Here is a 13,760-nt window from a genome sequence, read left to right as displayed (position 1 = left end):
GTAGGGTATAAATCCAACTCTTCTTCTTCGGGGTGCTTTCCGTCCTGGTCGATCTTCTGTAATCTGTTCCCCAGGTATCTGGCAAATCTGGAATTAAAACATTCTCTTCTGAGGATATCGGTCGATTCCAGTTTGATATCCTTGGATACTGTTGGAATCTTGGCAATGCGTGTTGGGAATGAAAGGAAGGACCTTCGTATGTATGTCTATCTGAATGTTTCAGTGTCTTTGGTAGTGTCTTCTATTTGTCTGATTTCCACCAGGATTTTTTCCCAGATAATCCCCAAATAATCTGTTTCCCGTAAGGGTATGCCGTCACAATAGCCTTTGAATGGAAGTCAGCTTGCCATGCCGGAGCCAGAAATTCTTGTTGCTGCAGTAGCCAAAGACATGGCTCTGGACAAAAATATTAGTGAGACCAACATCACGTCTGCTGTGAGGGAGGTTGCCTTAAGAATTCTGTTGGCCCCTTCCCTGAGGCTCCTGCGGGACTCTGGTGGCAGCTGGAGTATTTTCCTTGTCCAGATGATAGCTGCCCTGCATACAATGGATGCAGTTGCAGACGCTTGATTGCCACAGATATGAGCTTTCTGCTGTGCAAAATCTGCTTTTTATCTAAGCTGTCACGAATGGTGCCTTGATCATCTTCTGATAACAGGCTGAGGGACTGGAGTGCTGTAATAAGAACATCCACCAGTACAGCCTGCAAGACCTGATTAGCAAACAATTGTAATGCATGCAAATTCTTGATAAACACTGGGTACTACCTGTTTGCTAAAAGTTTGGCCTACTCATATTTTAACAGCTTTTCAAAGAAAAATTCTTTATTCTCTCTAAGGCAGGGGTGTCCAACATGCAGTACAAGGGCTGGATCCGGCCCCTGCAGGGCTGGTATCTGGCCCGCGAGCAACTGCTTCCTTCTCCCTGTTTCTCAGTACTGCTGCTGCAAAGGGGGGAAAGGAAAAGAGAGTGCATGTGCTTTCTGCTTCCTCCTCCTCCTAATAATAATAATAATAATATTTTTTATTATTATTATTTCTATTATTTTGTACAAGTATTTCAATGCCCTTCTCCTCTTGATCATCTGCCAGAAACTCTCCCTCCTCTCTGCTATCAGACTCAGTGCCAGGAGAAGAATCTGGGTCTCAGCCCAATGTTTTGGCTCTCCCTCCCTCTTTTTCTGTTGGCAGATCCTTTTTGTGCTACCTTGGCTGGCCATTTAGCAGTCTCTTTAATTAATGAGGTCCCCCTTGAACTGGCATGCCTTGGTGGGGAATAAGAGGAAGGGCAACTGGGTAGTGGGTCTGTCTGATCTAAGACTCCCTTGCTGACAGAAAACTCTCAATTTCTTCCCTCATCTCTGGAGGGAAATTAAAAGGCCCAGAAGCTGTTACTTTACCGACCCGTTGACCTTCAAAAAAGTTTGCTGGTTGTATTGAAGCGGGAATCAGGTGCTGCCAATCACTCCCATCGGTTCCAGTGCCCATCTGACTTGCGGAGGCTACAGGCTCCTTTCCACAGCCTCCTGCTGAGCCTTCAAAATGGCCACCATAATCAGCAGACTTGATCGGGCTAAAACCTCCAGAGCCGTCTTTTGAGTACAGCATTTTTTCGCATGCATTTGAGGCTCCTGAGCAGGCAGCCCTGTTACCTCCATGTCTGCCCGATCCAGGATCTTTCTGATTCCAGCCACGATGGGAGCCCCAACTCCGTGTCAGAGAGGAAGCCATCTCTGTCCTCTCTGGGATCCACAGCTTGAGCGGTCAAGCAGCCACATTATGCAAGCTGTTTAAAAAAAATGGCTGCTGCTCTGATGGAGCCTCCAACTCTGTTTCGGAGAGGAAGACATCGTGTACCCCCTGGTACCCATAGCTTGAGCGACTGGGAAGGCATGCTATACAAGCAGTTTGTAAAAAATGGCCACCACTCTGACGCAGATCACTGTCTTTGCTCTTTTCTTTCCTGAGCCAAGAGATGTCAGAGGAAGGAGGAGACAAGAGGATAAGATTAAGGACAAGGTAAGTGGCCTAGATTAAGATTTTAAGGATCTGAGTGAAGAACAGATAAACGAGTAAGATAATGAAAGTGGAAGTAGGACCTCCTACTGACTAGCTGCTCTCTCTGGTGAGGCAGGAAAAGAAATGAAAAGAATGACTCCCACAGGAAAGAGGTAGGAAGTCAGGAGAGAATTGTTACTGCCTCCCTGACAGGGGTGTGCATTCAGTATTTTTCAGGTATTTCCTAAGCCAGATCGGATTCTCTAATATTTAATTAACTATCAATATAGAGAATCCTAATAAAAACTGATATTATTTGGCTTTTATTCTGCTTGGCCACAGCAATACCAAATCTCAGCTTCTCCTGGCCCGTGGTTTAAACTGTGGGGCAGGAGAAGCCTCCCAGGAAAGTCTGCATTTGGTGGGGAGAGACCTCCTGCTGCACGCAGATCCTGAGGCCAGCTTCTCCTGGCCCGCAGTTTAAACCATAGGACAGAAGAAGCCTAATGCATTTACAGAGATGGTCCCTTTAAATGCGTTTTGCAAGCTGCTGCCATGTCCGCTGCCAGTTTGATGCTTCTGGCTTGCAAGGGTACCATTCAACACACTTCCTCCCCTTTTGCACATGAATCCTACGATCTCCTCCCCCCAAAGCCAATCTGCACACAACTTGGAGGCCACATAGAGGTGCACCCTGGGAAGGTCTGCTGCCAGTTTGATGCCTCTAGCTTGCAGGGGAGTCGTTTGACACACTCTCTCCCCTTTTGCATATGGGCCCTAGGATCTTCTCTCCCCCTCCCAAGCCAATCTGCACACAACTTGGAGGGAGGACCCTGCCAGTTTGATGCCTCTAGCTTGCAGGGGGGCTGTTTGACACACTCCCTCCCCTTTTGCACAGGAATCCTAGGATCTCTCCTCTCCCCCAAGCCAATCCTGCACACAACTTGGAGGGCAGGTAGAAAGGCACCCCAGGGATGTCCACCTCTAGCTTGCAGGGGGGCCGTTCGACACACTCCCTCCCCTTTTTCACATTGGCTGACTCTAGGATCTTTCCCCCCAAAGCCAATCTGCACACAACTTGGCGGGACAGTCCCTTCAAACGCATTTTGCAAGCCATAGTGCAAGTGAAACCAGAAGGTTCACTCATGCCATGGTTTGCAAAACTCATTTAACGGGATGGTTCCTTTAAATGCCAAGCAGAAAAACTCAGCAATCCCAATTATTTCCCGAATCCCAATATCGTGCCGATATTAAAATTCAGGAAAATCAGGAAATACTGATATTTTTGGGGTTCAATACATCCAAACCTGAAAAATACTGATTTTTTTAAAGTGCACACCCCCTACTCTCTGATTGGATGGTGGGAATCACCCATCAAGATGATTCAAGGTCTTTCCGTCACATCCCTTTTCCTTTGTGGAGGAGTTGCAGCTCAGTGGTAGAGCATCTGCCTGGCATGCAGAAGGTCCCAGATATAATCCCCAGCATCTCCAGTTAAAGGATGAGGTGGTAGGTGATACGAAAAACCTCTGTCTGAAACCCTGGAGATCTTCTGTCAGTCTGAGTAGACAACACTGACACTGATGGACCAAGGGTCTGATTCAGTATAAGGCAACTTCATGTGTTCAAGATGTTCTCTACCTCAAAGGGAGAAGAAAAGAGGCCAAGGCTAGTGAATAGCTGCCAAGAATGCTGCCCTACATGCCACTGTTTGTATTTGGTAACACAGACACCTGCTGGGAACTAAAAGAAATTATAAGGGACTACTGTGGGTGTGAGAAAGAGATAGTTCAAAATAGTTCCTTTGAATTGTGTCCTCAGGGCCAGAGGTAGCCAGTGAAAAATCAGCTTGTCTGGTGTAAACTGCTTCCAGTGGCCTATCCCCCAGTTAGGATACTGGCCATTCCATTCTTTTCTGTCTGATACTCTCAAACAAGCTTCAAGGACAGTTCCCTATAAATAGCACCGTGTAACAGTGAAGTCTTCAGCATAAATGAGTCCCCGTCCCCCCCATCCCAGTATAATTGACCTTCCTCCATGTTCCAATTTTCTCTACGCTTGCATCTTTGGAGTGTGGACCCTCTTTGTGACAGTATCTTTACTTGAACTCAAGTCTAATTTTTTTAACTTGGGACATGCAATGAGAAAACTGGTTCCATAGCAGAAATGACACAACCTTGAAGCCAATAAGCCACACACAATTTGCACCATCAAAGGTACATCTATGTAACAAAGACTGCAGCAAAGGGTCAAAAGGAAACAAAAGACTAGTAAATACATCACTAGATGTTACAGCTTCATATATTTCTAATCTCAATTTCATTTGAAGTATAATGAACATCTGGAACAGGCACACAAAAACTCTGATCTTGTTATGTGGCATCTAGCAATAAAGTTCAGCTATTTGCCTGAATGCATCTCACCGATGATGTTTGCAAGATCATATATTCCTAGCCTGAAAAATCTGCCTTCCAAAGCTTGCTCAGTGTTTTGTGTCAATATTGCTCATCCTAGTAAAAGGTACTACATGGATTCTGTTCTTGGTTTTGGGTTTTGCTTGGATCAATATGGCTGTTTACAACTTTGTTAAACTTCACCAGAGACTTGGCAGTTATGCAGAACTGTACACCTTGATACAGTTTGTCTTGACATAAGTCCTCTCTATACATCAGGCAAACTGTATAGAATGAACAAACAATGAGGCCAAGGTCTCTGGCATGACTTCCCCTATATGCATAGGATGCAACGTATAAGGATACACATCTATAAAGGGCAACATAAGCAGAATAACAACTCACCATCAGGAGCGTATTTTGATGCTATCCCCAAAATAACTGCGAGTGCAACAAAAAATGAAAAGCTAGAGATGGCAAAACAAATGAGTGTATTTTTGTGTCTTTTTTTCCTGCTTGCTTCTGCTTGACATCGCTGTTCATCTGAGGAGGCTACTGTGGCACGAGCTTCCTGTCTCGCAGAAGTAAATTTGGCTGAAGCTTGGCTCTTTGGAGGGGGTGGAGGACGAAAAGGGACAACAATTCTTCCCGGGACATATCCTGAAGATTTATGACTGCTTCCATTCTGAGGCTGAAGGAAGGCAGGAGAACTCGCCTTGGGATCAATGGCTTGCATGTTACACAGTCACTGGAACAACAACAAAGGAGTTATAATTTAAAATTCAAGTTGTTAAGTAATTCTCTTGAATTACACACTTCATTAGTATGTATCCTGCCAGCTGGAGCTTTCTGACTAACATGGAGGGAAGCTGCAAATATTCAGAGACTAAAACCATACACACATTTCAAACCCTTACAGAATAAAAAAATCCAACTTGAACTGCATCATCGGCACTTACACAGCCAGTTTTGCAATATATCACTGATGAACAAAAGTCAGTGGAATAAAATGTTAATTCGATTACGGTCAAGTGCTTCAGTTTTTGCAATTAGATAACAACTGATTATTATAAAAATTTCTTAATGGCTTTCAGTATTGGTACAAACATTATTTTACTTAGAATGTGTAGATGCCATGACTTCAGACACCTAAGTAACAAAGCAACTGAAAATTCAAACAAATACTGTTCAACAAAACAAACCCCCAACTAACAGCCAACAACCCAACAGTGCCTCAGCAGCAATCCAAAGTCAGTCTCTGTCAGCTCAGGCAAGAAGTCCTACTGGCAGCAGAGAATTCCTATTCCATCCTTAGTCCTTTGCAACAGGTACATACAGTCAGAACTGGGGCTCTGCCTAACAAAGAATACCACAAAAGCCTACGGCACTACAGCCACTCCCCCACCCCACCCCACCCCACCAAGCTAGGCTGGTCCTGTGCTCAGAAACACACAAGGAACAATTGGGAGAGATCTACCCATCCCTCTTCCTCCAGCCAAGGCACACCAGATTGGCTTCTAGGTCTGACTGGTAGTTATTAAAGATAAAGATATTACATGAACAGAAGTGCTGAGATCTGACAATCCAAATGTTAGCCAGCATCCTGATCAGATCATTCATATGATGCCAAATTAGCTGGGGGTGTGCCAGAGCATGGAATCTACGTGGCCTCTCCAAACCTCACCACTTTTTGTAGTTGTTGGGTGAAATACATAGAGATGCCCAGACAAAAACTGTAAACAAATAGGGGGGATTTCTCTATTTTACCCCCAAATCCCCACCCATTTTTCTGATGCAAAAACTGGAAAGTTGGGGGACCACTAATAAGAAACCCCTATGCAATATTTTCTGTTTTAGAATGGGTAAAATGCTTCTTAGTGCAAATTCAAAACGTAACATTTCCACACACACCCCACACAGATATGCATCATTCATCTATAGTTGCCAGGGCTGCTGTGCTGCCAATCACGTCAGAAGGGCTAAATGTGGTATGTGAAGCATGGACGAACTCCAGTCCTTTATACATGGCATACTTGCCTCTTTTTGCTAACACAATTTAAAGGTTTAAATTATTTATTTAAATCTGAATAGGAAAACTTGCTTGAAAAATTTCTAATTCAAATTTTCCTGGAAAACCCACATCACTGATAGCGCTGGGAGGGAAAAACGTCCTATGAAATCTTTTCTCTTTTGGGGGTGAGACAAACCTTGTCCTAAGTAGTGTTTCACTAATGAAAAAAGTCTTGAGAACCTTCTCAATTTTTCCAATGGAAAAACTGGGAGATTTGGGGGAGTAATGGAACAAAGAACACTCTTACACTGCAGACAGACAATACTTCAAGGGTTTTTTTGTTTAAATTGAAATGTTGGCAACAATTAATATGGTACAACGTATTTCATGATAAACAATTATTAAAGAGTTCAGTGTTCTCAAAGTTATAAAGATTAGTTAAATAGGTTTAATATCCAAATATGCTGATAGTTCTACCTATTGTGACTCTTTGCCTATTGTTCACCATAGTATTTGTTTCCTCTGTTATTTTTTCCCTACGTCTCCAATGGCAAAATTAAAGAGACAAGTGCTATGGTAGCAGAGGGTGCAGCAGTCTGCAACTCTCCCAAAGTATACCTGCAATTTTTTCTAATAGAAAATGAAGATAGTTAGGCTTTTGAATTTTTATAAATATACCAAACAGCATAATTCTATAAGCACCTTTAGTTATAAATAGCATGTTTCATGTTGTTAAATCAGTGTCTGTTTCATAGGAAAGTAAGTGTTGCATATATTTCAAATTTTCCCAAAATGTCCAGTTTCAGAAATTTTACACCTCTAGAAATGCACACCCATTACTACAGAATGCATCTGAAGTGACAAATGTGTCACAGGCCTTTGTGGGCTTCACGTCACTTGCATCTTAATTTCAGAAGAATGGCCATGCTAAACTCTTGCAGCAAAGTGTGCCCTAGCACCTCATACAACCACAGACCAGTGGATGCAAAGTCCATATCACTTTTGCCAAAACCTAAAGTGATATCTCCCCAGTCTTCTGCCTTACAAGTTCCTAATAAGCAACAATGGACTTCTGTAGCAAATCTATACTTGACTAGGTTAAACTAAAACCTAGTGTAGTGTAGTGCAGCACGCCAAGCGGAACTAAAGTAAATCAATATTTCCTATGAAAATCAACAAAAAAGAGTTTATTTTAAAAGCAGTGAAGTCTGCTACGGAGCCTGTGTCAGGATGCAAAAGAACATCATGCCTCAGAGGACACAATATTCTCCCAGGCATGCATACAATGAAAGCAAAGAGAGAAGTGAAACATTAAAAGGAGTAAGAACAATGCAAGGGCAAAAAGCATGCCCCGGGTCTCTATGTTCCTTGTACCTGTCCCTGTGGTCAAGTCAAACTCCATGGGCAATGGACAGCTAACAGTACATGGGCAAAGTGTCTTTAAAGGAAACAAAAAGCCTCTAATATGAAATAAGTAATTAGAATACTGATGGTAACCACTTACTGAGATCTACTGTACTTTTTAAAAACTGCTTATGATTTCTATAACCCATATAAGAACTGCTTAAAAAACTTCAAACAAAAATGCTAAATATACCCAACATCAAATGTAGGACAATATTTTAGGATTCATACAGATCTCTAAATACTTCTTTTTTTGTCTAAATGTCTACAGGTGGCTACTTAAGAAGTGAACTCTGGTGCAATCTACAGCATACACATAATTCCAATAGTACATGGATTTCATGTTCTGCCTTCTTTATCCCTGCAGACAGACACTGTTCTTCTAGACTTCTGAAAGAATGCATTGAACCCATGGGAAGGGAGTTAGTCAGGTCCCACTTATTGGATGAAGTTTCCAAATTCCACTAGGCAAGACAAAGGTCCCTAGAGGGGAAAAAAACTGTGAACCATAACAAAGGACCCCCCTAGACTACATCTACTCAGTAAGGGAAAATTCCCTACAGGGGTACTATCATTCTATGAACATTACATACTTTAACAGAACAGGAGGAGGAGATTGGATTTATACCCCGCCCTTCCCTCAGAGTCTCAGAGCAGTTTACAATCTCCTTTCCCTTCCCCTCCCTTGTGTAGGAGAGGTGGATGGATGCTTACAGCCACCGGGGAGGTTTGCTCAGCAGGATTGCCTTAGCCCTGCTGCTGGCCCAGCCTCCCTGGTTCCTTTAAATACAATCCCCTCCAACACCAGGCAGGCCGGTGTCTGTCAGGTGTAGGAGCAGGGCCAGGGTAAGAATGTGCATGGGGAGATAGTAAAGGACATTTCTAGGAGCCATTTCGATGTGTGCCTCCCTCATTAACCTGAAGAAATGTCCACCACATCACCACTCCCTCACACCAACTCCCCCTCACACCTCTCACCTCTTACTGCCCCCAAGAAAGCTCCTGGCAAATGTTGAGCCAGATACACCAACGCTACAAGGAGGAGGCAACTTAGGAATGCGGCAAAGACATTTATTTGTACATAGTACTCCTGCAGTGCACTGAGCTGCACAGGCCAAGTACCAGCAAGATCACCCTGAGGTGTTCAGAACAACACAGTCTCCATATGAGCAAAACAATCCAGGAACACAAGTAGAGAGGCCATCACTTTTGTGGAAGGTAGCAGGAGTTGACTCAATAGACGACGACTTCTTAAATCGACAGTTCTATGTGGCCTGCTCCAGAGTGAGCTCATCAAGCAGCCTGGTGATCCTAGCACCTGAGGGCAGAACCACCAATGTGGTGTAGAGAGAGGTCCTTCAGTAGAGGAGGAAAAAAGTACGTATGTCTCACACTACAGTCTTCTTTGTTATAATTCCTACAACAAATATCACATTTCACATCATCAGTATTATAACTGGATTTACATAACTTAAATACCGTAGCGAAGCACAGGTAATAGGCTACTTATTAAATATAAGTTACGTGTTAAAGAAGTTTCTTTTCCTTCCCCCCTGTCCTTCTATAGTTTTGAGGCTTTGTAATTATGTTTTCAACAGGAGCTGCGGTGGCTCAAGTGGTTAAGATGCTGAACTGCAGGCTGTGGAAGGTCAGTAGTTCAGCAGTTCAAGACCCGGGTTGCTGCATGACGGAGTGAGCTCCCGTCTCTGGCTCCAGCTCCTGTCAACCTAGCAGTTCGAAAGCAAGACATTGCAAGTAGATAAATAGGTACCACTTCAGTGGGAAGTTAACAGCGTTCTGTGCACCTTGGTGTTTAGTCATGCCGGCCACATGACCACGGAAACGTCTTCGGACAGCGCTGGCTCTTCGGCTTTGAAACGGAGATGAGCACCGCAACCCTAGAGTCAGATTCGACTGGCTTTCGAGCAAGGGAACCTTTACCTTTACCTAATTATGTTTTCACATCCATCAGTACTGTATTATATTATATATCAACAAAAACCTAAGTGCTCAGTGTCCTTGTGAAGTGCTTTGACAGCATATTTATATTTTGGCTAAGAAACTCCTGAGACATTTACTCCAAAACATTTTCCTGCCAGATCATTAACCTCAATCTCACCAAGTATTTTCTAAAATAAAAGTTCATTTTGTAAGTCATTCAAAATGGTAAACATATTCTAATTTCATTTTCTCCCAAGGACACAGAACATCCAAGCCTGGTACAGTGAAGAGAACAAATGTAATCCAGTTCAGTTATAGGAATGTAGAAATTAGTGTAGAAGATGCTTGTCGTAAGGCATATATACACACAGCCAACCTAATTTCACCCTCACTTCAGGGTACTGAAATTCAGGGAGGGGGACATTAATTAGGACTGGAGCATCTGTCTTCCAATACTAATAAATTCTCCCCACCTGTCCCAGAGGGTCTTAGTTCCAGAGCCCTTCAAAAGCTTAAGAAGGAAGTCTTCCCCCACACATACTTGCCATTTTTCTACCACCACTGCCCTTTGACACTGAACTTCTCAAAACACTCTATGGGCCCTTAGAGTACAAGCATGCTCAGGCTTTTTGAGGTTTTCTTCTTCTTTTCTTTACTTTGCCGACTAAATGTAGAAACAAAGATTGTTTATTCTGCTGCTTGACTAATAGGCACAGGTCCATCAGGTTTACTATTCAACACCCAACCATGAAGGAGGAAGGGAAAGAATGTGAAAACCAATAACTTTTACCAGGGTTTGGTGATCCAAGGACATCCACCCCAGGCTGCAAGCCTGTTACCATAATATAGTCTACTGATTTATTTCAGAAAAAGAAAGTTTTTCTTTTATAACTCATAACATTGTTTGTATCAAAAAGGATCAGGTGGGCAGAGTCAGAATATTTTACAAATTCCTACTAGGCCGCAGAAGTTAGCAGAACTACAGATCTGTTGTTAAAACCAACATTTTTATTTACCCTTTAGTAAAAACAAGGCTTTTTTTTTTTAGGACCTGCGGTGGCTCAAGTGGTTAAGACGCTGAACTGCAGGCTGTGGAAGGTCGGTAGTTCAGCAGTTCAAGATCCGAGTGTGCCGCATGACGGAGTGAACTCCCGTCTCTAGTTCTAGCTCCTGCCAACCTAGCAGTTCGAAAGCAAGAAATTGCAAGTAGATAAATAGGTACCATTTCGGTGGGAAGGTAACAGCGTTCCGTGCGCCTCGGCGTCTAGTTGTGCCGGCTACATGACCACGGAAACGTCTTCGGACAGCGCTGGCTCTTCGGCTTTGAAACGGAGATGAGCACCGCAACCCTAGAGTCGGATTCGACTGGCTTTCGAGCAAGGGAACCTTTACCTTTACCTAAAAACAAGGCATGGTTTTTCTCTAGGATACTGAAAAATCCAAGTAAAATTTTTTTTCACAGTAATCCACCCCAGCAAAACGGACATTACAAGAAGTTACCCCTAATCTATCAACAGGTATTAAATACCATACAAAACTGTTCCTAATCACCAGCAGTTATTTAAATGGGCAACGATGTTTAAAAATTGCTCTCTCTATGAAGCTAGCCCCTACAGTAAGAATTATTCTTCCCGTTTACTGAGAAGTTTGTTAAGATCAAGGAAACACAATGAGTTTGACTGAATTGGAATTTGAACGCAAAGATGTTAGAGTCATGTTTCATTTGCTTGCTTCTCTAAAACATACTACTAGACACAACTGATCTTACATTAAATACATGGCACTGCACAAAAGCAGATATCACACCTACAGGGAGGCTTCTGTGGGTGAACACTTCAATTTTCATGCATGAGCAGCTACTGTATTCCACAGCCTTGCTGAACTTTCTTAAAATATTGAATTTCATATGATTTATGACTGTTACTCACTCTAGCCAAAAACTTTATGTATATCTGCACATACTTTCTAGGTTACAAGTAATGGGATACGTCACCTAGCTTTTATCTACTCATCTCTGAACAAAATCCAGTACATTAACTAATGCCCATATAAATAGTGTACTCTTCAAATCTGGTATGGGTGTCAAACAGACTCCCCTTGGGGAGCTGTACCAAACATGCCACCAACTGCCAAGAAAGACAAAAAAATCAACCTTTCATTAAGTATTTCCCATTGGCAGTAAAGGAACAGAATAACAGTGAAGACATCAGGGAGAAAGTAAGAAATATATTTAGTTTTATTGTTTTAGGGTTTTTTTAATTCAATGTATTAAGTGGGGAAAGGCAAAAATTGCCCCAACACTATTACTTTATAATTTACCAAAAAGTACCAGTGGGGCAAGCATGAAAAGCCAAAAGGCAACTGAACTCATTAACTAAGGAATATGCAGTTAGAAAAGATTGTATCATCAATAATTTTTTTTTTACCTCTGGGCCAACTGACCTCACTTTTTTGGTTAAAGATTCAACTTTGTGGCCACCATATTTTCTAAAAACTTGTCCCCCCAAACCCCTGCACTAACAAAATTTTAATCTACTCCAATGAACTCCATTTCAGAAGCTAAAAATTGAACCCTTTTGGAAACGGGCAAGTTTGTTAGTGAAATGTTGGGTTGTAATCTACTCTGATCCAAAAGTGAGTCTGTTGGCGTATGAAAAAGGACTTGTTGCCCTTTCAAATTTAGAACTGGTTCTGAGCCTACTTAGCGCTGCTAAACTGGCAATAGCAATGACACTGAAAAACTTAGAACCCCACTCCAAGGGTGAATGTGTGGAATACTGCATTATTACCTAAGTTAACCTATTCTCAAAGGACCCAGAGTAGGGCTTCCAAACTCCAGGTGGGGTCCAGAGTTCTCTTAGAAGTACAACTGATCTCCAGACTATATAGATCCATTTCCCAGGAAGCGGCAACATTGGAGGACAGACTCTATGGCATGACATCTCCACCGAGCGATCTCCCCCAAATCTCCAGGAATTTCCCAAGCCAGAAATAGCAACCATGGCCCAGAGAAATAATTTTCAATGTTCAGATTGAGCACTAGATATCCTTTATAATGCTTTGTAATAATAAGGTAAGAGTCTTTTCTTCTGCATTTTATGAATTATTATAATGCTTCTTTTTCCTTCTGTAGTTGGGAGTATATCATGTCACATTATGATGAGATATATATTGAAAATCTTGTACTGATATGAGAAATCATCTGAGAAGGCCAGAAATGCTATTGTTCTTGAAAGGAACAAAAAGCATTTTTTAAAAATAGCAAATAAATATATATTCAGTAGAAATCTAACAAGGCTGCACAGAAACTTTGCACAATATATTTGAACCATACACGATTACTCCTTTGTTACACTATGATACAATTTTATAGACAAGCTCTTTTATAATGCTTTCGTGCACACATGCAAAGAGAATAGATTTAGGCACACTGGCCACACAACAATGCGCTCTCAGCTGTGCTGGCCAATGACTTTGCTTTGTTATTAGAAGCACTGGCAAATAATTCCAGTCCTGGATATAAACCCATTAATAGCAAAGGCACTTGCACATTTGAAATTGATCAAACAGGATTGCCATTAGTACCTTTAGTAAACTAGTTCACTGAAGCACTCTTATAAAATGCCATATTTCCACACACATACAAATACTTGAAAATTAATACATATAAGAATACTTTCCTATAGACGAGCGTTTCCCAGTCCCTTGTTCAGGACAACAGTGGGTTGCGGGCCAGCTCTCCCTAATGGCTGCTCCTGTCCTTTGCACTGCTGTCTTTCTCTCCGCTTCTTCCTTGCCAACTTCTCATATCCTTGCCTCCCCCTTCCCTTTGTGACAATAATGAGGGGGAAAACCCATCTGGCTTTTGAAAATGGGCAGGAGTGGAAACAGAGGCTCCCACCACCCTACACTACAGTCTCCATAACGTTTGGGTCTCTGTGGCAATTTTAAAAGTAAAACAAAAGTTCTAAAAAGGTGTTGCAATCCTGTGGCAGACTCAGGGATATAGTATTG

General features: G+C 42.3%; 1 protein-coding gene across 2 annotated transcripts in view; it reads right to left on the bottom strand.

Annotated features, from left to right (window-relative positions):
• Positions 1-13,760, bottom strand: part of TMEM2 (transmembrane protein 2) — a 76,620-nt gene that overhangs the window by 56,019 nt on the left and 6,841 nt on the right. For both annotated transcript variants that reach the window (XM_015406973.1, XM_015406972.1), the window contains exon 2: positions 4,796-5,138. In XM_015406973.1, coding sequence (XP_015262459.1) covers positions 4,796-5,126 — 331 coding nt within the window. In that variant the 5' untranslated portion in view covers positions 5,127-5,138. The remainder of the gene's footprint in view (positions 1-4,795; positions 5,139-13,760) is intronic.

Source organism: Gekko japonicus, unplaced genomic scaffold (genome assembly GCF_001447785.1).
Source record: "Gekko japonicus isolate JY-2015 unplaced genomic scaffold, Gekko_japonicus_V1.1 scaffold1623, whole genome shotgun sequence".
Lineage (NCBI taxonomy): Eukaryota > Metazoa > Chordata > Lepidosauria > Squamata > Gekkonidae > Gekko > Gekko japonicus.
This window is presented reverse-complemented; position numbering and strand designations above follow the sequence as displayed.